The sequence below is a fragment of the Hypanus sabinus genome, chromosome 7, assembly GCF_030144855.1.
Source record: "Hypanus sabinus isolate sHypSab1 chromosome 7, sHypSab1.hap1, whole genome shotgun sequence".
NCBI classification, from domain to species: domain Eukaryota; kingdom Metazoa; phylum Chordata; class Chondrichthyes; order Myliobatiformes; family Dasyatidae; genus Hypanus; species Hypanus sabinus.
The window spans coordinates 63,168,292-63,192,119 of NC_082712.1; the positions used below are offsets into that span (position 1 = coordinate 63,168,292).

At 43.0% G+C, this 23,828-nt stretch overlaps 1 protein-coding gene across 1 annotated transcript; it reads left to right on the forward strand.

Annotated features, from left to right (window-relative positions):
• The first annotated feature begins 861 nt into the window (after positions 1 to 861).
• On the forward strand, positions 862 to 18,419 carry gng10 (guanine nucleotide binding protein (G protein), gamma 10). Its single transcript, XM_059974831.1, has 3 exons — positions 862 to 1,082; positions 14,700 to 14,840; positions 16,377 to 18,419. The coding sequence occupies exons 1-2, from the start codon at positions 1,002 to 1,004 to the stop codon at positions 14,823 to 14,825; spliced, it is 207 nt and encodes a 68-aa protein (XP_059830814.1). The 5' UTR covers positions 862 to 1,001; the 3' UTR covers positions 14,826 to 14,840; positions 16,377 to 18,419.
• Positions 18,420 to 23,828: the final 5,409 nt, after the last annotated feature.

Consider the following 23,828-nt stretch of genomic DNA (forward strand, 5'->3'; position numbering starts at 1 on the left):
TCAAGTTCAGCCTCGTGCTCCCGATGTATGGTCACCCAGAATGGAGGAGGGAGGGTCGCTTGGCAATCCACTGGTGGGGTTGCTCCTGGGCCTGGCCAAGATGGCCGTTCACAGGGGTAGGTGGCGGGCAGTTGAGGGCTCTGCCCCAGCCAACTGCTTACCTCTCTTCAGGGGTTACGTTTACACTTGAGCATCCTCAGAAATGGAGAATGCATGTGATCATATTGGCACGGCGGGGTAATTCCGAGAACAGTGCCCCCGCCACAGGGAATATTTTACCTTGAAATTGTATATAGTTTTTGTAAATCCCTGATCGCTGTGTGTATTTTGTGATTGAATAAACTTTAGTAGTTTGTTTAAAAAAAAGGTCTTTCGGCCCACAATGTCTGTTCCAAATGCGACACCGTGATCCATACCCCTCCATTCCACATACATTCATCTCCCGATCTACCTTGCACTTTATTTATCTGGCTGCACTGCACTCCCTGGAACTGAAGCACTATATTCTGCATTCCGTTTTTTTTTACTATCCTGATGTATGGAATAATCTCTTGGATGGTTTGCGAGCAAGCTTTGCTCTGTAACCCTTGATACGTGTCACTATAATAAACCAATTTCAATTATTTTAATAACATCCATTCATTGGAAAAAAAAAATTGGTATCACCAGGTCCCGAGTGAATTTTGGTATTATTGTTAAATAATGAACATCTCTTACCCCAGCCTGTCACTGCTGCAAACTTTGAAATCGGCCAGCAGGAGACAGAGTGAGCGCTCGAGTTGAAGCGGCTCAGAGCCCCATCTTCCGTTCACTCGCAGCGTGGAACATTGCATTTTCTCTGGAAGTCCTTGCCCTGTGACATCAGTTCCGATAGCGGGAGCCTGGGTGGAGTTTTTCCTCAGCTGCAGATCAAGAGTCAAGACAGTAACATTTGGGAGGACGAGGCAGTAAAGTGTATTTCTTAGCAACTAATCGGGAAAGGGGAAATAAAGGCAGAAGGCATGACTTCAAACTCGAACCTGTCGAGCTTGCAGCGGACGGTGGAGCAGCTGAAGTTTGAGGCGGGAATCGAGAGGATTAAAGTGAGTTGGATGGGGCTCGTGGACACAATAGATAAGTGGCTCCCGTTATTGGGTTTCAATTCCCGGGGTTGGCTCACTCTGAGATCCCCCGACCCGGCGGCTCCGAAACCTCCCCCTCCACACCGCCACCCCTCCACCGGCCCGGCGGCTCCGAAACCCCCTCCCCGCCACCCCTCGGCCCGGCGGCTCCGTGCAAACAAGTCATGGGTTGGGCGCCGGAATTAACGGATTCACGTTGTGCTTTCGTCCCTCTGTAGGATCGCCCTTCACCCCTCTTGGGGCATAGGCCGTCAAAGTCCTCTGTCCGCTAGGCGAAGATCCTTCGTCTCCCGGTGATGTTTTACTGTTGGCATTTCTGTAGTGGTGTTTTTTTTACCATACCCAACCCTCTTCCTTTCGCAGCCGGTCTTGGGACCGTCCACGGCGGAGTTACTGCAATGTGCTGCCTTTATTAAATTGAGTCAGGGTACATAGATTACGATGTTCGTAGAAAGTTGGCATCGCCAACGCAACCTGCGGTGCAGATAGAGCCAACTGGTTCGCAGTCTCTGCGTTTGGAAGCTACAGCTGGATAGGATACCAGTATAATGTCGGGAAGATTAGTCAGGCTGATCCGAGCAGGGTTCATACAAGTGCACTCTTTCCTCCAAAAGTGTGTAACTTCATTAAGTAAGGATGTAGTAAAAAGAGAAACTTGCATGTGTAAGTTGCTCCTTTTACAACGTGGGACGTCCTGTGGTTCACGGAGCACTTGCACAGTGATGGTTGTTGTCCAGTCCTGTCTTAGAGTGATGAGCAGTTCTGGTTAATTGTAAATGTTACAGAAACTGAGCAGGAAGTCTTGGGGTTTAACCTTGGTCTGGAAACTTTAAAAAGGATTCAAATTTTCTTTTCAAATAAAGGCTTGTAATGGAAAACCGAGCTGTTGGAGAATGAGTCAGAGAAAATGGAGACGGGAGTTTGAGGGAGCCAGATGCACAAATGGCTCCGCCAGTTGGGACAGTGGTTGACATTGAGAATTTTTGCCCTGAGTGATGAGATAGCAGGTACTAATTACAGGACTGTGTGGGTGGAAAATAAAAACCCAGGTCCATTTAAAGTCAATTTGAGTTTATTGTCAAAATGATGATGAGGTACAGACAGGTACAATGAAAAACTTGCTCCCAGCAGCATATATACATACACACACTCACACCGAGCTGGACGTGAAGGTGATGAGAAAAAGTATTTAGTACATTAGTACAAAAGAAACAATAAGAGGTTGGTCTGTGGTAGTGTAAAAAAGTGGTCTGCAGCATTCCAATGCTGAGGTAGGATTAGTGTGCAGATTGGTTCCAGAACATGATGGTTGTAGGGAAGTAATTTTTGGCTTGGTATTAGTCTGGTCTTCTGCTATGTTCCTCAGTCTTCCTGTTAGCAATGAAACACAGAAAAAAAAATCTGATTCTAGCTGCCACCTTCATACCTTAGAATCCATCCTGTTGGAGGTGGGGTGGCACAGATAGAAATGCTAGAGACACAGGTTCAGTCACAATCTCCATTGCTGTCTGTGTGGAGTTTGCATGTTCTTTCCACAATTGCACACATTTCCTCCCACCTCCCAAAGATGTGTGGGTCGGTGGACTAATTACCTGATGTAAGTTGCCTGTAGTGTACAGAATCCAGTTGGAATTTCTAAGTATGTGGGAAGAAAAATTGGGATTAATGTAGGGTTGTTGTAGGTGGAAAGGGTCGGCATGAGTGTGGTGGGCTGAAGGGACCATATCTGTATTGCACCATTATATAACTAGATTGTGAATGGTTGGTTCATGGTCAGGGCAAATTTGATGAGCTGAAGGATCACCTGTTTCCATACAGTGTCTTTCTATGAGATTTATTTATGTAGAGAACAGAATAGGTCCTTACGGCCCTTCTAGCCGTACCGCCCAGCAACTCCCAACAACCCCGATTTAATCCTAACCTAATATTCCCTTGATTCTACCGGCCCCCTCTCCACAACTGAAAGCCAACGCGCTCCCTTTCAGTTTGGTTTACTTGGTCATGTTCAACAATTTCCAGCTTGGAGTGTGCAGGTTCAAATCATTTCACAGGTGGTCCTTGATACAGGAGCACAATCTAAATATGTGCATGCATGTATCTCTCGGTCCTGCAGTTCCTAAACACCCCATGCTCTCGTTTGCCTGCCCCCCCCCCCACCCCACTTTCAGCTTCTTGGTTCATAAGTACAAACTTTTGCATTGGAGTTAGCGTTTAACTTGTGACAGAAATAGCTGGTATTAGTGGGCATATGTTGAGACTGCAGTCCAGCAAGGGAAATACTTGATTTGTGTGGTGCTCCAGAGCAGGGGTTCCTAACCTTTTCTGATGCTATGGACCAATACCATTAAGCAAGGTGTCTGTGGAACCCCTGCTCTAGAGAAATACTGCAGCTGCTGATAATCTGCAACAAAAGAAGAAATTGCATGAAATAGAGGTTCTGGCAGCTTCTGTTCCCGTTTCTCTTTTTAGACACGGCCTGCTGAGAAATTGCAGCATTTCTTGAAGCCTATTTTTGTGTTGCCAGCATCTTAAAGGGTAGAGATTTAGTTTTTACAAAACTAAAGACCTGTAATAAAATCACCCAGAATAGAGAGCGGGATGTGGAATGTCTGTATTAAGTATTAAATTGCAATTTTGGAATGTAGAACAGGAAGTAGAATGCCCAGACCCTTAAGCCAAGCTGTGTTACTTGACACGAACTTGATGAATGCGTATTTGGTCTCTCCCTTGTTCTGCTTTGGGTTCTGTAACCTTTTTTTTCTGGTACCTAATCTCATTGTGTTTATCCTGTAAATCCAAACAGCAAAAGATGCTACAAATCCAGGTACTTAATAGTTTATCAATGGTGGAAGTGGAAAATATGTGCACAGACCACTCTTGGCCAGAATTGCAGTCTGGTTATGCAGGCTCAGCATCTTCAGTCTTGCCCGAGATAGCTTCATCTCCCCAGCCAGCTGCCCCAGAAAGGATTAGGAGCTGCCAACCAACCAATTACATAGAGGACCCTGTCACTCTAATATTAGACATTAATTTTCTAATATGTTATCCTGTGGGAATGTTGGTGAAATTTTTAGCTGCTGATTAAAATATCACCCAGTTTGTGATGACTGAAACTCTCAGTGGGCCAGCAAGCTTAGAAGAAGAGAATTATTTCCAAAGTTATAAGGTTGATGTGTCATGTCTGTTGGAGATACTATACCCACTTTATGGATTGGCTTACTAACTGGTGAACTCTTGAAATAGAAGCTGACCTGAAAACTACGGAGAAAGAGGCCTCCTGTGCATCAGTGCGCTAGCATTGTGCATGTGACATTTTTGCATAACAAAACACTGGGACAGGGTTAACAAAAAAAATTTCATTTCCTAATCAGCCATTTCATTGGAAATAGAAATATTTTCTGGCAAAATGCAAATGCCTGTTATTTTTGGTGTTTTTATTTCTATTTTAAACTGGTGGAATTTTAATGTGTATATCAGGGGTTAAAATCCATTCCGAACACAAGATAGCTATTTTGGGCCATTGTGTTGGTGCTGGAAATTTTGCAAGAGTTGTCTGATTAGTCCTGTTCACTGTTCGTCTCTTTTTCTCTCCCCCCTCCCCCCCCGCCCGCCCAACCTTTACCCTTTCATTTTTCTGCTTCTATTTGAAAAGTTATTCTGGAATTACTTTCCATTGTTCTTGCAGGCAGCTCATTCCAGGTCGGTTCAGGAAAAATCTTGGCAATAATTCATATTACTCCAACTTGCCAATCCTCCTTCAATGGATACTTTCTCCATATTTACACTTTTGAACACTTTTTTTCATATTTTCCCTTAACTTTCTCTGTTCTGAGCAAAGCATTCTCAATTTCTCCAAGTGCTAAGCATGGCTGAACCAAGTTTCGTTCACTTAAACCCTCTGAGTCCTCTTGACAGCATTGATCTCCCTTCAAAAATGTAGAGAGTTGCCAACAATTTGTAAGCTTTAACTTAGCTAAGCCAAGAGTAGCAAAAGTGGCTTATAATAAGGAAAGTTTAAAGGAGATGTGGTAAAGGCGCCTGGAATGTATTGTCAGGGGTAGTGTTGGAAGCTGATAGAATAGCAGGATTTACGAGGTTTTAAGACAGACACATGGACATACAGGGAATGGAGGGATATGCATAATGTACAGGCTGAAGGGTTTTAGTTTAATCAGATATTGTGTTCAACACAGACATAGTCGATTGATGGACCTGTTCCTATGCTTTTCTGTTTTATGTAAGGCAAACTTGACCTGGGATTTTCAAAGCCCTGTGGATGGACAACAGCAAAATTAGTTCCCTTATTGTAACTAGAGGCGGAAACCCTAGTTGTATGGTTGGCTGAGATGAGAGAATCTTGAACTTTTGTAGTAACTTTTGCAACTTCAGGTGCTCTCAATATGCTTCCCCGTCAATTAAGTATTTTTGAAGTCTGGTTATTGCTGTAAGGAAGGGAAGATAGCACTCTTACAGTGGGTAGTGTGTTTTTCATGTTGATTGGTGATAAACTTTGGATGAGACATTACAGAAATCTGCCCTGCTTTTTGAAAAAGCAAACAAGAATCTTTGCTCAGTTGGGAAATCTGGTTTAATGTCTCAATGGTTATCATCTCTGGTGTATCATAAAGTCATGAAAAGTACAGCACAGAAACAGGGCCACCTAGTGTGTGCTGGACCATTTAAGCTGCTTAAATGACCTGCAGTGCCATTCATGTACCAATCCAAAATTATCTTAAACTTTGAAATCGAGCTCGCATGTACCAATTGCACTATCAGCTTGTTCCACACTTTCGTGGCTCTCTGAAGAAGTTTCCCTTAAACTGTTATTTGTGAAGTGGGGTGCCGTGCGCAATGGATGTGGAAGCACGGAGAAACATCGGGAAATTCCAGGAAGACCTTCTTCGTTGCTGCTGGGGAGAACAGGTCCCCAGTCCTCGGGGTCGCGTTGCTGTTGGCCGTTGGCGGGGCCGTCTTAATACGCTCGGCAGAGGATGGAGCTCGGAGAAGCTGTGCCGGAGGGGATGGTCGTCGGCTCGGAGTTTCGATGGACTCAGGTCGCTTTCGGTGTGTGCTGCGTCTGCAAGGCTGAGTCAGGCGGCGCTGTGGAAGTCCATAGCAGGGGTATTCCCTTCTGCTGCTGGCGTGGGATGGCGAGTCTGTCGGGACCCAGGGGACTTGTGGAAACTGTGGTGATTTCTTTTGAACTTACAGTCCTTTAACATCTTGGACTATTTTTACTGTGTCCATAGTCTGTTTTTTTTTAATCAATTATGCTATTGTTTGCACTGTTGTAACTGTATGTTGTAATTATGTAGTTTTGTGCGGGTCTTGTAGCTTTTTTGGTCTTGTTTTTGTCTGGTGGATTTGGAGCTCCTTTCCGGGGAACGCGCTAGGTGATAGTGCGATATTAATACGCAGCAGCCTCTCCGGACTCTGGATTGGGGATTGCCAAATGTTACGTGGATTTTCTGGTGGTGTCTGTTTTGTCATATGCTTTTGTGATATCATTCTGGAGGAATGTTGTCTAATTTTTTAACTACTTTGCATTTGTGGTTTCTAAATGACAATAATTTGAATCTGAACTGGCGGGGCACTGTCTACAGCACCCTGAGCTACCTGCCAGCCTAGTCATCACATCGGAGCCCCAGCATGGGAGGATGAACCCTGGGTGCCCTCCCAAGACTATGGTCAACACAATCCTAGAAGGTAGCAGCATGGCTAATGTAGATGAACTGAGCACACTGATGAGGGAGAGGGAGGAGTGGAAAGTCCTACACACAATACTACAAACAGTACTCCAACTTGGGCCTCACTAATGTTTTAAAACGTCGTCAACATAACATCCCATCTCCTGTGCTCAATACTATGATTAATGAAGGCCAAAACCTTTCTTTACAGCCCTACCTGCCCGTGACACCACTTGGAATGAATTATGCACCTGTACTCCCAAATCCCTTTGTTTTACCGCACTTCTCAATGTCCTACCGTTCACTGTGTAAGACCCACCCTGGCTGGTCCTACCAAAGTGCAAAACCTCACACTTGTTTGCATTAAACTCCAACAGCCATTTTTCAGCCCATTTTTCCAACTGTTCCAGATCCTGCTGTAAGCCATGATGGCCTTCCTTGCTGTCCACTACACCCCAATCTTGGTGTCATCTGCATCTGTATTTCCTGATTAGTTAACCGTGTTATCGTTGATACAGATGTAAAGCAACAAAGGACCCAGCACTGATCCCTGTGGCACACCACTGGTCACAGGCTTCTAGTTAGAGAGGAGACCATCTACGACCACCGTCTGACTTCTCCCACAAAGCCAATGTCTACTTCAATTTACTACCTCATTTTGAACGTCGAGCGACTGAACCTTCTTAACCAGCTTCCCAAGTGGGACTTTTCAAGTGTCTCGCTAAAATCCATGTAGATGATATCCACTGCAATGCCTTCATTAATTTTCCTGTTAACTTCCTTGAAGTTAGACATAACCTACCACTCTTAAAGCCATGCTGACTATCCTCAGTCCATGTCTTTCCGAATACTCATATCTGATCCCTCAGAACAACTTGCAATAACTTTCAGACTCACAGGCTTATAACTTCCTAGTTTATCTTTAGAGAGCTTTTCCTAAACGAAGAAGAATTTGGCTCTCTTCATTCCTCTGATACTTCACCTGTCACTAAGTATGATTTAATTATCTCTGCTAGGGCCCCAGCGATTTCTGCACTTCCCTTTTGGAGGGTACGAAGGAACACCTTGTCAGGTCCTGGGGATTTATCCACCTTAATTTGCCTCAAGATGGTAAACTCCTCTTCCTCTGCAATCTGTACAATGTCCATGAAGTTGATGCTGCTTTGTCTCACTTCTGTAGACTGGCTCCTGAGTAAATACAGATGCAAAAAAAAAAATAATTTATGATCTCCCCCATCTGTTTTGGCTCCACACATGGATTACCATTCTAATCTTCCAGAGGACCGATTTTGCCCCTTGCAATCCTTTTGCTCTCGAAATATGTAGAATCCCTTTGGATTCCCATTCACCTAGTCTGCTAGAGCAATCTTATGCCTTTTTTTTTCCTCCTGATTTCTTTCTTAAGTGTTCTCTTGCATTTTCTTATACTTTTAAGTGTATCATTTGTCCTACCTGCCTATATCTCTTTGCACCTTTTTTTTTCTTAACTGGAACCTCAATATCTCTTGAAAACCAAGGTTCCCTAAACACGTTGCCTTTACCTTTTATTTTGACAGGCACATACAAGCTACGTACTCTCAAAATTTCACTTCTGAAGGCCTCCCACTTACCAATACTCCTTTGCCAGGAAACAGCCTGTCCCAATCCACACTTGCCAGATCCTTTCTGATACCATCAAAGTTGGCCTTTCTCCAGTTTAGAATCTCAACCTGCAGACCAGACTTATTTTTTTGCACATTTACTTTGCATCTAGTGATCACAATGCCATTAGCTTCAAAGTGTTTCCCTACACACACAACCTGTCACCTATCCTGTCTCATTCCCTAATAGATCAAATATCGCGCACTCTCATTGGGACTTCTATGAACTGATTAAGGAAATTTTCCTGAATACATTTGACAAACTCTATTTGACACAGTCAATATGTGGAAAGTTAGAATCACCTACTATAACAACTTTATGTTCATTGCAACGGGGTCTGTGATCTCTCTGTGAATTTGTTCCTCAAAGTCGCTTGGACTGTTGGGTGGTTTTTGACTTTTGGTGTGGTGATTCCTTGGAGCAGTGCTGCTTAACTGTGTTTTAATGTCGGTCTTTGGAGTGGGGTATAAGATCTCTGAATGTAAGGGGTTGGGATATCAGCTGAGCTATGGCTGACTGCTGAATGTTTTGTGAAGAGATAATGCATTTTAAAAAACAATAGATTGCAAGGAAAAGGTTCCTCTCTCATATAAGTTCCAGACCGTCTGAATCGTACCACTCTGCATTTCAGCATGAAGTGAGCCTTAAAACTTTTTAGTGCTGGTGTAATAACGTGCTCTTTATCAGGCTGAAAAAAATTCGCATTACAATTGTTGCCTTGAAAGGGCTCCCTTACACAACACAGACCCAGATATTCAGATACATGGGGTATTTCACAGTCTGACTGAGAGTGTTCCTGAGAGCACAGCATTAAATGCCAGTTCTTAATGGAACTTGAGCGGGAGGAAGTTGGTCTGAAGTTACATACAGACGAGACTGGATTTCTTTCTCTGAAAGAACCAGGTGATTTTCTACAGCAAAGCAGCAGTTTCATTAATTTAAATTTGCATCTGCTGGGACTTTAGTGTGCCTCTCGGTTAGTCCAGATCTCTGGGTAATTCGTGCAGTTGCCTCTTGGTTAACCCAGGTCTCTGGGTAACCTGTGCTGTTGCCTTTTGGTTAGTCCAGGTCTCTGGGTAACCTGTGCTGTTGCCTTTTGGTTAGTCCAGGTCTCTGGGTAACCTGTGCTGTTGCCTTTTGGTTAGTCCAGGTCTCTGGGTAACCTGTGCAATTGCCTCTGGGTTAGTCCAGGTCTCTGGGTAACCTGTGCTGTTGCCTCTGGGTTAGTCCAGGTCTCTGGGAAATCCGTGCAATTGCCTCTGGGTTAGTCCAGGTCTCTGGGTAACCTGTGCTGTTGCCTCTGGGTTAGTCCAGGTCTCTGGGTAACCCGTGCTGTTGCACACTCTCTGTCGCTGGGTACTGCATAAGTGGCATTCATGAGCAACGTTTAGGGGATTTCATTATGAACATCTAGTATAGTTCCTTGAAAGTGGTAAGACAATTCAACATGTGTCATGGGACCGAAGTTTTCAAAGGCATTTCACACCAGCCCTTGGGGCTGATGCTAGCTCGATGAAGAGGGTTATACAGAGTTATAAATAGCGATGGGAGTGGGAATTCTGAAAGCTGAAATCGCCTTCCTCCATGGAATTATTCTTATAGACGACAATGCTGAATTTCTCATGCCTGGGTTTGAGTTTGTGACTTTTTGTCCTCATTGCCGGTTGTGAACAAGTGTTGAAGTGATTAAGCAGTAAAAGTTAGCTTTATTTGTCACGTGTACATCAAAATATGTCAATTGCATTGTCAAATCAGTGAGGATTGTGCTGGGCACCCTGCAAGTGCTGCTGCACTTCCAGCACCGACGTATCCCGTCCACAACTCAATGATCCTAGCTCAGGGGTCAGCAACCTTTACCACTGAAAGAGCCACTTGGACCCGTTTCCCACAGAAAAGAAAACACTGGGAGCCGCAAAACCCGTTTGACATTTAAAATGAAATAACACTGCATACAACGTTTTGTTTTGCCTTTATGCTATGTATAAACAAACTATAATGTGTTGCATTTATGAAATTGATGAACTCCTGCAGAGAAAACGAAATTACATTTCTGCATGCAACAAAAACATTTTGAACTCCGAAAAAAAGACGTTGGGTTGAAGGTTACTTTTAAGTAAAATACTCAACGTCTATTTGAGTCCTTCTTGTATTTATGAAAAATGCCAAACTTAAATTTGCCGCCAGCAGCAAACCAAAAATAACGTCAGCCAGCTGTCAACCTGAAAAATAAAAGGACTATTTCACTGAACAATGAAAACATATGAATATACGTAAAATAATAGGCAATTAAAATATTTATCATACTTGTTCAGGTTGACTCACACCTGACAATGCAGTCGTATTCAGTAGGGATGGATCGATGCTTAGGGGAGTGACCGGGAAGGATAATGTGTTTTTTTCCTCTCTGAACTCACAGAAGCGTTTCCCAAACGATGTTTGCATTGCAATGATTGCAGAATGTAAATACCCCGAATTTATCATGTCGTGACCTTGTTTGAACTCTCTCAAATTGGGGAAGTGAGACAATGTGCCTTTCTGTAAATCTCTGGCAAGCAACGTCAACTTGCGCTCGAATGCCAAAACATCCTCCAACATGTGCAGGGCTGTACGTCCTTACCCCTGAAGAGCTGTGTTCAGTGTGTTCAGGTGCGCTGTCATGTCTACCATGAAGTGTAGCTTTTCCAGCCACTCTGGCTGTTCCAGCTCAGGAAAGTTGAGCCCTTTGCTGCCCAGGAAAGTTTTCACTTCTTCCAGACACGCGACAAAGCGTTTCAGCACCTCCCCTCTGGACAGCCAGCGATAAAAACATGTTGTAGCGGTGTGCTACACGCAGTCAGTAAACTGCAGTCAAAGATAGCTTTATTCGAACTAAACAGCCTTGCTTTTAAGCCTCCCTCAACCCGCCCCCCATGGGCGCGGATGCTGCAAAAGACACGTACTCACAAACCCCCGTAGGCTATCTCCCTTAGCCTGAACGCTGGCTAATTGTGAGCCGGTTCGGATGTGTCAGGAAATGGGTCGCCACAACGTCTTATTTAGATTGTACAAGATCACCATAATCTTCAAATTTAGATTTACATTTCAAAAACTAACAAACTAACATAAAATACATTTTAATTAAATACTGACCATGTAGCGGTGTGCTACACGCAGCGCTAAAATTATTACACGGAGTCGGTAACTGCAGTCGAAGGAAAAAACTTTATTCGAAATCTTCAGCCTCACTTTTAAGCCTCCCTCAACCTGCCCCCCCCCCCCCCCCCCATGGCGCAGAGGCTCCAAAGCTCTGTGCTCGCAAACCCCCGTAGGCTATCTAATTGTGAGCCGGTTCGGATGTGCCAGGAAAAGGGTCGCCACAACCAATTATTTCCCAAAGCAACAGGGAGCCGCAGCACAGACGTAAAAGAGCCACATGTGGCTTCGGAGCCGCGGGTTGCCGACCCCCGTCCTAGCTGCATGTGAGAGGAAATTGGAGTTCCCAGGCCATCACGGGGAAATGTGCAAACTCCTTACAATCAGTGGCAGGAATTGAACCCCAGTCGGTGATTGCTGGCCACTCTGCTGCTCCGTGTGGTCCCTGTTGCATTGTAGAAAACTAGGAGTCAATTTGTGCATTGTAAAATTGCATAGTTTGCAGTGGCCTGCTGCCTGCTTCATCTGTGTTTGACCGTGGTGTTGGGGAAGGATTAGTTTGCTTCCAGACAGAATTGTGGGAGCTTTTACATGGAGCCGAGAGAGGTTTGGCTAAGTGCCCACTAGTTCAACAGACCCGTGGTGAAGTATCAGCCTACGTTTTGGCACTGAACTCTCGCAGGAGGACCTGAACACAGGCATATGTGATGCAGTTAGGAGGCTTCCCTTTGAGCCACAGCTGACTCTTTGGGGAAAACAAGAACCCAGAATTGTGGCTGCCGCAACTGAAGTTTAGTTTTGGGGTGCTGGAGATGACTAGGATTTGCAATATTGAGCTTCTGAATGAATAGATCTAATAGTTTCAGTGAAATATGCCAGCGCCGGTCTCTGAGAATTCCTGTAAGGGAATGCAGAGTTAGTTGATCAGAAGCTGACAATGTCTGCACATAAAAAAACCAGTTGGAAAGTAAGTGGGGCGTTTGGATGTTATACAATGAGCCAATTGTCAAAGAATGACCTTTACTTAAAGATTTCTTCACAAAATGGAAGTAATCCTAGACTGCTGGTAGTGTAAACAGTACCACAGGAAGACTTTGGCACATCACTTACTAACTCAGAAGGAGATTCTGACTCAGTATTTTCAGTGAATCCTGTTTTGTTCTCAAATTGGTACTCAGGCCATTAGTAGATTCCTCTTGCTTGCATGGTTTTATTTTGCCAATAGAAGACTTTTTAAACTTTGAAATGCAGGATTTTATTTCGCCTGCCATGTTGGGAAGGTTGAAAGTTTAAGATCTTGGAAGATGAATTTGTATTGGTTATTTAAAAATAATAATGCCAGCGTGAACCTGAATCCTATCGTATGCCTAATGGCGTGGTATGCAAACAGCTCTGCCTGAACACTGCAAGAAAGTTGTGAACACAGCTCGGCACATCAGAGAAACCAGTCTCCACTCCATAGAGTCTGTCTACACTTCCTGTTGTCTTGGTAAAGCAGACAGCCTAATCAAAGACCCCACCCATCGCAGACATTCCCTGTCCTCCCCCACGCCGCTAGGCATAAAATACAGAAGCCTAAAAGCACCTATCACCAGGACCAAGGACAACTTCTGTCTTGCTATTATAAAATAGTTTGAACAGTTGAACAGTTCCCTGGTATGATAAGACCTCACAGTCTACCTCGTTGACCTGACACGTCATCGTTTACCTACATTGCTCCTGCTCTGTGATTATGACACTTCTATTGTGCCCCCTTTATTATTTTCGCTTGCACTATCTCAATGTACTGTTCTAATGAATTAACTCTGAAGTACATTTATTATCAAAGAAAGTATACTGTGTGCACCCTTGAGATTCATCCCCTTACAGGCAGGCAGAAAACAAAGAAACCCAATAGAGCCCATTTAAAAAAAGACTGTCAAAACACCCAGTTGTTTGTGGGGGAAACAGATCACGTAAACAGATAACATTCAGAACTGAAGTTCACTAAAGTGAGCCCATAGCCGCAACTCCAGTCATCACTGCAGCCAGTCCAGGAGCCCGTTAGTTGCAGGCCACAGCCTCAGTTCAGCACAGAGACGAGTAAACCTCATGAAGCAGCGAACGGAACACAAGCCTGTCCTTTGCCTCTGGCTCCGACACCCTGACCTTTTCAATTTGACCAGTGCCTAAATCAGCAAACCTTGGGTCATTCCTCACTTTTGGAATCGGGCCTGGGCCCCTCTGCCTCGCCTGAGTTCTGCTGCATCAAATCACCTCCAAGTCCACTCCAGCAAAGCTCGTTCCCCACTCTCAGGCCCGGGCCCCACCGCCTCACTTTGACCCATACGCGCTACGCCACAACCTTCCTGCCCCTTGGAGACTTCAGTTCACACAGCAAAGGTGCCAGTTCGTACAGATGGTTCAAAACAGTTTGGAAGGCAAGTTTTTTCCACTGAATCTTAGTGTGTTTGACAGTAATAAATCAACTTTACCATTTTATAATTTGCATTCTAGATTGATTTTGTCGGCTGCTGGTCAAAGTTTGTCTTATATGGTATACATACTTTGAGAAAAGTGATTTGACTTAAAGATAAGTACATACTAGTGACTTATGTGTATTCTCCTTCCACCCTCTTTCCTCTCCCTTTTTCCCTTTCCTATTTAAATGCCAAATACAATGCCTCTAATGTGGTGTAACTTTCTGAGATATCATTACTAATATCAAAGAAATTTTGCCACTGGGTCCTGAAAAGAAATAGCAGAAAGCTGAACATAAACTTGGTCAAAGAGGGCGATGTTTAAGGGAATCGGAGAAAATTGGTGTGGTTTATGGAAAGAGTTCTCAGTATTAGCGCTTCTGCAGCTGGAATTGTGATTTACACTGGTAAAGCAAATAAAGTTGGGAATGTTCATGGTTTTCAACTGAGATTTCACTGTCAAAGGTCTCAGAACCGCAACTTGGTTTCCCTCTCCACAGATGCTGTCCAACTTCCTGAGTGTTTCCAACGTTTTCTGTTTTTGTTAGAGGGATCAGAAATTTCTTGATATCTTTTCCACCCCAAAGTATTTTGTTTGGAGAAATTTGTATCGCATGTCTGTCAAGTGCATTTTCTGATGAGAATGTTTTCAAATCTAGGTTTCACAGGCTGCCACTGAACTCCAGCAGTATTGCATCCAAAATGCCTGCAAAGATGCACTGTTGGTGGGATTACCTGCAGGAAGCAACCCCTTCAGAGAACCTAGGTCCTGCTCCCTTCTCTAATACCAGCCATACCAGGTAGCCTTTTGAAGTTAACTGTTACATGAAGTTGTATTTGTTACTTGAACTATCAGATGGAAATGGCTGCCAAAGAAAGGATCTTCTTTGATTGGGGATTTCTCAGTTCTGTTGCTTTTGGAAAATTGGGCCACTTCTCCCGACTCATGGAAACAAAAGAGAAATTCCCATCAAGCAAGAAACTTTGGAACTCTTGCACATACAAATGATATGGCACCTCACCTCATTCAAGTGGCTATTGTGCACAAGCTTGTCTTCCTTCAGTGGAAGCTTTGAACAAAACTCTCACCATGCAGGAGCCGAATCCCCACTGTAATGTCTACTTGTTCTGTCATCTGCACCTTAACAATCTCTCCACGACATTGATATCTTTAGTAATATTGAAAGCTTAAACCAGATGAATATCACATCCATATCCTTCCAACAAATTGGAAAATGAGGTTAAATCCAGAGCTAGAAGTTGTTTGAGGTTCTCTTTTCTATACCTTCTTTAGGGCTGATACTCATCTACAGTCTATAAGGAAATGGGGTCTGGGGTGTTACAAAATGGAATACTAAAGGGTACATTGTCTTTCCAGTGAATTTCCCAAAGTCATGGATAGCTTTGTCATTGCTTAGTAGTCTTTGTAACGTGGACCAATGTCCCTTAGTGAGCGAAGCTAAATTAAACGTAGTCCAGTTGTCTGTGTCCATCTTCACTTTAGTCAAAACATGTGAATGCAGAACCTTTGAGTGATTGATTTCAGTGCCAAAGTTGGACATAAAATATCTGTTCGACTCCTTTCCAAGTTACTGTTTCTATTGGTTATTTCTTCCAGAGCTGCATGCAACATTCGCCATTATTTCCAGTGTCTCAGGTCAAAAGTTAGCTCGTTTGAATGGCCTTATATATCCCATGAGCAAGAATGCTTCACCATTATTTTTATCTAGCGATACAGTGCAGAGTTGGCCCTTTGAGCCAAGCCAGCAAATCCCAACAAACCCAATTAACCTTAACCTAATCACACAACAATTTACAATGGCAGTGAACCTACCTGATACGTCTTTGGACTGTGGGAGGAAACTGGAGCTCTGGGGAAAACCCATGCATTCCACAGGGCAGATGTGCAGACTCCTTACAGAATGGCATTGAATTAAACTCTGAACACAATGCCCCGAGCTGTAATAGCATCACACTACTGGGGCATTTTCTTTTTAAGTTGACTAAAGTAGTGGGGCTTCCATAGAGGGTGAATGTTGCTGCATGGCCTCCACTTCTGCAGACGTTAGAGGCAGGCAATGACCAGGTATAGCACAACTCAATCCATTATATTTTTATAAGACATGGGGTATAAAGCAAAGTTTATAGATCACTTACTTTTACTGAAGTTTTCCAAGAGGATATGTTATTTAAAACTCCTACAATTTTTGAAATATAGCGCAGGAATTTTGTTGTGCTTGCAACCTACATTTTTCCTCAAGTGTGCCAGTAATCAATTATTTATTTATCTCCCTGGGATTTGCCATTTAGTTTTCATGATCTGATTTGTTTTGCAGGATGTTGGCCAAATTTGGGAGAAACTTGACAACGATTAACGCTGCCTTGATACGAAGAACATTTTTCCAACACTGTCACTTTCCTTTTTAGCCAAAACAAATTTGTATTTATTAATTTCTTTATGATAGTTTCTCCCAGGTTGGCTGTATACTTCCTTTGGGCAATGGGTTTGTGCTGAATATTGTAACTGGGTTATGACCAGAGGACAGAAGTACTTAAAAATACTTCCCTGTTAATTAGCAGTATCTTTCCAATGTTCCTAGAGCAGCATGCTCTTTACTTGTAATTTATTGGGAGTTTGTTGTAACCTGAAACAAAACAAAGAAAATGCATGCATTTAACATTTTCAAGGTTATTTCTAATACACTGAGTTAAAATTATGTTTCCAATGCCTGGTGTTTTGGTGAGGAGGAGGATGTTAACACAGTGGAAGTTTTAGCCAGTACTTGTTTTGAGTTTCCATAATGAATTTTTATTGATAAAGTACTTTGCAAGATCCAGTGTTAACTTTACAATATTTTTGTATATATCTGCAATGGTCACCTTTTAAAAAGTTTGTTTCTATAGGGAAAGGTGACGCCATCCTTGAATGGCTCCCTGTTCATTTGACAGTGAAACACTGTTGATTGCATTTGTGTATTTCCCCCTGCTTCGTTTTACTGTAATGGAACGAAAGTAGTAGTTCACAAGTTCAGTTTCATGGTATTTATTTTACTTTTCACCAAAAGTAAGAAAAAGGTAATTTTACATTTTCAAAAAAATGTACAAAATACTCATCGTCCTCAAAAATAGTAAGCAGATGCTGAAAAAGTAACTGCCACTATTTCTTCTGATTTCTTGTAAGATTAAATATTGTATAGCCCAACTGGATGGTTTAATTAAATATATTAAAACGTACTTTTTGAAAATGTCTACCTTGTTTGTATGGATTAAATGGCAGAAAAATACAGTTTGGCTATAAAGTTGCGAAATCTGTTTTGAATGCTATCTAAAGTTCAGTTTCATCTTCCTATACACGGATGCTGCTCTGTGTGTGATAGCACAGTAAGCTTACTGAATGGGTATCCAGAGATATAAGTTCAAATCCCACCACAGCTACTGGGAACTTAAAATCAAAACAATAAAAAGTAATGGTGGTGTGAATGTGCGGGATATCTGGGAGGTGATAGGTGAAGCCAGGTGGGTGGGAAAGGTCAAGGGCCGGAGAAGAAGAAATCTGATAGGAGAGGAGAGTGGACCATAGGAATAAGGGAAGAAGGAAGTGTCTCAGTGCAGGTGAGAAGAGGTAAAGGTCAGGGTAGGGAATGGGAGGAAGGTTGGTGGTGAGTTTGCTTAATGAAAGGAGAAATAGATATTCATGCCACCCAGTTGAAGGCTACCCAGATGGAATATAAGGTGTTGCACCTAAAGCATGGCCTCATCTTGGCACAATAGGAATTGGAATAAAAATGTTTGCCCACCAGGAAGTCCCACTTGTGGTGGATGGTGCAGAGGTGCTCAGTGAAGAAGTCCCTCAATTTACGACGCACCTCAGCAATGCAGAGGAGGCCATATTGGCAGCATTGGACATAATAGATCTGCCCAGTAGATTCACAGGTCAAGTGTTGCCTCACTTGGAAGGACTGTGGGGCTATGAATAGAAGTGAGGGAGGAGGTGTATGAGCAGGTGTAGCACTTCAGCCATTTGCAGGATAAGTGCCTGGAGGGAGATTAGTGGGGAGGGACAAATGGGCAAGGAATCACGGAGGGAGTGATTCCTGCAGAAAGCGGAGTGAGGGGGGAGATATATGTTTAGTGGTAGGATCCCTCTGGAAATGATGGAAGTTGTGAAGGATAATGTGTTGGATGCAGAGGTTGATGAGGTGCTAGGAAAGGACAAAAGGAACTCTTATCACTTCAAACAAACCGTCCATGTTCTCTTATTGTATTACAGTGGCCCTCACTTTGATAAAACTTAATTATCTTCAGAAACTATTGGTAATTCACTTAAATCTTTTATTTTAAGAAATAAACTTGCACTTACAGCAGATGTTTTACACAGATCCTTGTGTGTTGCTCATGATTTCCAACATCTGCAGAATCTCGTCTTTATGAACCGATATTAGCATGTTTGATATATGGATTCACACTGCTTCCTCACTTTTATTTGACCAACCACTGTGTCCTTGGGTGCTGTTTGATTGTTTTTTCACCAGATAGTCTTTTTGCAGTCAATACTGTTGTGTTTTCCAGGATAGCTCAGTTTGAAGGTGGTACCAATCAAACTGGCATTCATTGGCCAAATGCCACCACCAACGCTATTGCTTGGCTTTGAAAATATGCAAATATTAGATAGGTAAATATAAGAAACAGGGCAATCATTTTGCACACAGATGTCCCAAAATAGGGATATGGTAATTACTAGATAATATCTTTTAGAGATCTTCGTGGATAGTTATTCTCTCCGATACCATCTGAGAGAGTGGGTGGGGTGTGTCACATCTGCAAAATGTGAACATTTTACTTCTCAGTTTGTAACCATGCAACGGAAATTCAACCTCCTCTTTGTGCTTGTGTGTTGGGATCAAGTTTCAAGATTATTGTTAGAGGCATACATAACTTGGCTGTAAATGCCACGAGAATTTTCCTTTGCAGCACAGTACATTACAGACAGAAATTACTTTAAATTAAATTGACAGAAATTGTTCATAATTTACATGATGTAATGAACAAAATCAACATCATAATATTAGTTCAAGTTGAGGAAAATATACTCCAAGGTAGAATTAGGTAAATTTCCCTCAACAATTTTTCTTTTGGCTCCTTCCACTTCTCCAAACTCAAGGGGTAGTTATGGACCCCGGCTATGCCTGCCTCTTCATTGGCTACACAGAACAGTCCACGTTCTGAACCTTCCCCAGTAATACTCCTCAGCTCTCCCTCTGCTACATTGACGGCTATATTGGTGCTGCTTCATGCACCCATGCAGAGTTAATCAATTTCATCAAATTTGACTAATTTCCACCTTTACCTTAAATTCACTTGGTCCATCTCTGAGACTTCTCTCCTCTTTCTTGATCTCTGTCTTCATCTCTGGAGACAAACTGTCAACCAACATTTTTTGTAAACCTACCAATCCCCATACCATCTCCTGTAAAAAAAAAAAGCTATTCTCCTTTCTCAGTTCCTTTGCCTCTGTCACATATATTCCCACGATGCAGTTTTCCATTCCAGATTATTTGAAGATGTCCTCTTTCAAAGAATGGGGGTTCCCTCCCTCCACTATTTATGCTGCCCTCAACACATCATAATTTCCCGTACATCTGCACTCACCCCATCTTGCTGCCTTAACTGTGATAGAGTTCCTTTTGTCATTACCTACCACCCTCTAAGCCTCCACATCCAACACACCACCCTTCATAACTTCCATTTTCAAATGGATCCTACCACTAAACATATCCTTACTTGCCCCACCGCATTGTCACATCTGCAGGGATTGCTTCATCCGTAATTTGTCTACTCGTCTCTCCGGCACTTATCCCTGCTCACGGCCTAAGTGCTTCCCTGGCCCACACACTTCCTCCCTCACCTCAGGGCCTCAAACAGTCCTTCCAGGTGAGACGACACTTCACCTGCATATCTGCTAGGGTCAACTATTGTGTCCAGTGTTCCCAATGCGACTCTTCAACATTGGTGAGACCTGCCATAAATTTGGGAACTGTCAAAATTGAACTTCCCAGTAGCCAAATCTTTTAATTCCCATTCTCATTCTTATTCCACCATGTTGGTTTGTAGCCTTCCCTTGTGCTATGATGAGACCACCCTCTGGATGGAGGAGCAACAGCTTAATATTCCATCTGGATTGCCTTCAATCTGAAAACATTGATATCAATTTCTCCTCTTTTAAAAAAGAGTTCCGTCCCTTTTCCTTCTTTCTCCCATTCAGGCATTTTATCTTTTCTCACCTGCTTATCCCCTGGTGCCACTCCTTCCCTTTCTCCTATTGTCCAGTCTCCTCTCCTATCTGATTCCTTCTTCTCCAGCTCTTGATCTTTCCCACCCACCTGGCTTCACCTTCCAGCTATCTCCTCTCCCCACCTTTTTATTCCAATGTCTTTCCCCTTCCTTTCCAATCCTGAAGAAGGGTCTTGACCCAAAACGTTGACTGTTTTTCATTTCCATAGGTGCTACCTGACCTGCTGAGATCCTCCAGCATTCTGTGTGTGTTGCTTTGGATCAGGTTTGTTCAGATTTGATAAAGAACCTGACAGCAAAGGGAAAGTTGCTGAACCATGAGATATACATTTTCGGGTACCTGTACTGCATGTCTGAGGGCAGTAATGAGAAGAGAGTATGGCCTGGATTGTTGGGGATGCCTGATGATGCATGTCACCTTCATGAGACATTCCGTAGATGTTCTTGATGGAAAGAGTTGTATTGACTCCCTGCATACAGCTCATCTGAACAATATTTAAATAGCCAAAATAGAAGTTTAATTTTCCTAGGAGGAGGATGTATTAATTATTTGGAACTGACAGATATCCCGTCTTGAGTAAAGACTGGAGTTTTCTACTCGTGACACATATATTGGGGCTTCTTTTAACATGTTATGTTCTTTGGATGTCTCTAAACTTTCACAAAATCAGCTAAAGAAGGCACACTTTGGTCGGAAGTCAGAGGAAATTATCTTGTTTTTAAAACCTTGATTTTGGCTAATCTACACAAGCAACTGGGAAATAAAAACAACTGGAAAGGAAGTGGCCTTGATATTACCATAACTATTCACATCCTTCTAAGAAAAACCTGTTTAAAAGCAGATTTTCTTTTCTTACTTTGTCATTTAGTTCTTAAAAAATGAGACTTGCAATCTATGTGACACATGTATAGGTTACTGCTGAGTTTTGTTTATTAAAAAAAAAAGCCGGCATTGCAAGTCTATTCATTGGCAAATGGTGAGAATATACAGAAAATTCTACCTTCAGCTCAAGGGTAACTTAGAGAAGTTCAAACAGACATTTGACACTGACACAGTAGTAATGGGGAACGTTCCTCCTGGCTAAGCAATAGGGAGCCATAATCTGCATTTTCACTCAGAGTTGAACTGTATATGCATGTAACAAGAGCTGTATAACTCATCTCCTTCTACCTTAGACCACAAACTTATCAATCACCCCTGCTGTGGACCACTTCTACAAAGAAGGGATCCATATGTTCCACGACTGCTGGACTAAGTGTGTACATGTAGGAGGGGGCTATGTTGAAAAATAAATGTTTTCTAAAATTGACTCCTTCTACCTTAGGCCATGAACTTATCAATCACCCCTCATATCTTTTTGCATATTTACTTTGAAACTAATGGCATTGTCATCACCAGATGTAAAGTGTTCCCCTACACAAACTTCTGTAACCTGCCCTGTCTCATTCCCTAACAACAGATCAAGTATCTCATGCTCTCTCATTGGGGCTTCTATGTACCGATTAAGCAACTTTTCCTGAAAGTATTTGATAAACTCTATCCCATCTAGTCCTTTTGTAGTATGGGAGTCCTAATTAATAAGTGAAATGTTAAAATCAACGGCTATCATAACCTTATGTTTGTGGAATGGAGTTGTGACCTCTCTGTAACTTTGTTGCTCTAAATTGCTTGGACTATTAGGTTGTCTGCAATATAGCCCCATTAATGTGGTCATACCTTTCTTATTTCTCCGTTCCACCCATAATGCCTCATGAGTTCTCCAGTCTGTCCTGAGCACTGCCGTGACATTTTCCCTGACTACTACCACCACCCCCCCCTTTAATCCCTCCTGCTCAGTCGCACCTAAAACAATGGAACCCCAGAATACTGAGCTACCAGTCCTGCCTCTCCTGTAACCAAGTCTCACTAATAGCTACAATAATTGCATGTGTTTATCCATGCCCTGAGCTCATGAGCCTTTCCTATGATACTACTTCATTGAAATATGCAGCTCAGTACATTCGTGGCACCATGATCAAACTTTTGATTCTTGACTTTGTCTGAGGTCTTAAGAACATCAGTCTCCACAACCTCTCCACTAACTGTTCTGGCACTTTGCTTCCCATCCTCTGCAACTCTAGTTTAGACCCCACCATGCAACACTAGCAAATCGTCACTCTAGGATATTAGTCCGCCCCCAGTTCAGGTGCAAACATCTCTTCTGTTCAGGTCCCATCTTCCCTGGAAGGGAGCCCAATGATCCAAAAACCTTATGCCTTCTCTACTACACCACCTCCTTAGTTTTGTATTAAATTGTATAATCTTCCTAGTTCTGGCCTCACTTGCACGTGGCATGGGTAGCAGTCCTGAGGTCACAACCCTGGAGGCCCTGCCCTTTAACTTAGCACTAAACTCCCTGAACTCACTTTGCAGAACCTTGTCACTCTATGTCATTGGTAACTACATGGATCACAACCTCTGGCTGTTCACTCTCCTACTTAAGAACACCAAGGACTCAATCGGAAACTCAGTCCCAGACCCTGGCACTTAGAAGGCAACATACAATCTGTGAATTTTGTTCTTGTCCGCAGAACCTCCTTTCTGTTCTCCTAATTAATAAATCCCATATCACCATAGCTCTCCTCTTTTCTCCCCTCCCCTTCTGAGTTGACAGTTGTGACTTTATTCTGCTAGGTTATCCCCCCCCAACAGTATCCAAAGTGTTATACCTGCTGTTGAGGAGGATGGCCAGAGGGGTACTTTGCACTGGCTCTTTAAAACCTTTCCCCTTCCTGTCACCCATTTTTCTGTGTCCTGCACCTTGGGTGTAACTACCTCCCTATATGTCTTATCCATCACCTACTCAGCCTTTTGCAAGATCTGGAGTTCGTCCAGTTCCAGCTCCAACTCCTTAATATGGAGTGTTAGAAGCTGCAGCGGGATCACGTCTTGTGGGTGTAGTAGCAGGGACACTGGAGGTCTTCTTGCCTTCCCACATCCTGCAAGAGGAACAGTCTATTGCCCTGCCTGGCATCTTTACTGTGCACATATAAAAAAATAAGAAAAACAATAAATTGTGGGTGGCAGGGAGATGGGGGGAAAGAAGCTCTACCTACAGGTTATCCCTTTCTCTGACTGAAGCCTCGAACAGCTAAAGCCTCAAAAATCCCTTGCTAATTCCATCCACTCAAGTGATGGTTGTTCTGCTTGCCCCTGTATTACTTTAATCTCCTCTTGCCAGTCAATCCCAAATGCTGATTGGGCACTGCTCAAAGCTCCAAACTGCTGGGAGTCACTGCTTTTTCTACTCAATCAGCAAACCTGAGTGAACTATGTCTCTCTGATTGGGCGCTGCTGAAAGCTCTCCTTGTAGCTAATAATCACTAACCTAGGCCCCATTAGTCAACCTTCCAAAGTTTCTACATACTTCCTGGAATGCAGAACTGCACACATTACTCCAAATCAAAGTTTTATATAGCTGCAACATGACTTCCCGATTATTAATCACAATACCCCG

What these genes read in the sequence shown, in the direction of transcription:
- gng10 (XM_059974831.1), top strand. Translation starts at nt 1,002, where the DNA reads ATGACTTCAAACTCGAACCTGTCGAGCTTGCAGCGGACGGTGGAGCAG. An exon ending in CGGGAATCGAGAGGATTAAA is followed by an intron (nt 1,083 to 14,699) that starts GTGAGTTGGATG and finishes TTTCAAATCTAG; the next exon opens with GTTTCACAGGCTGCCACTGA.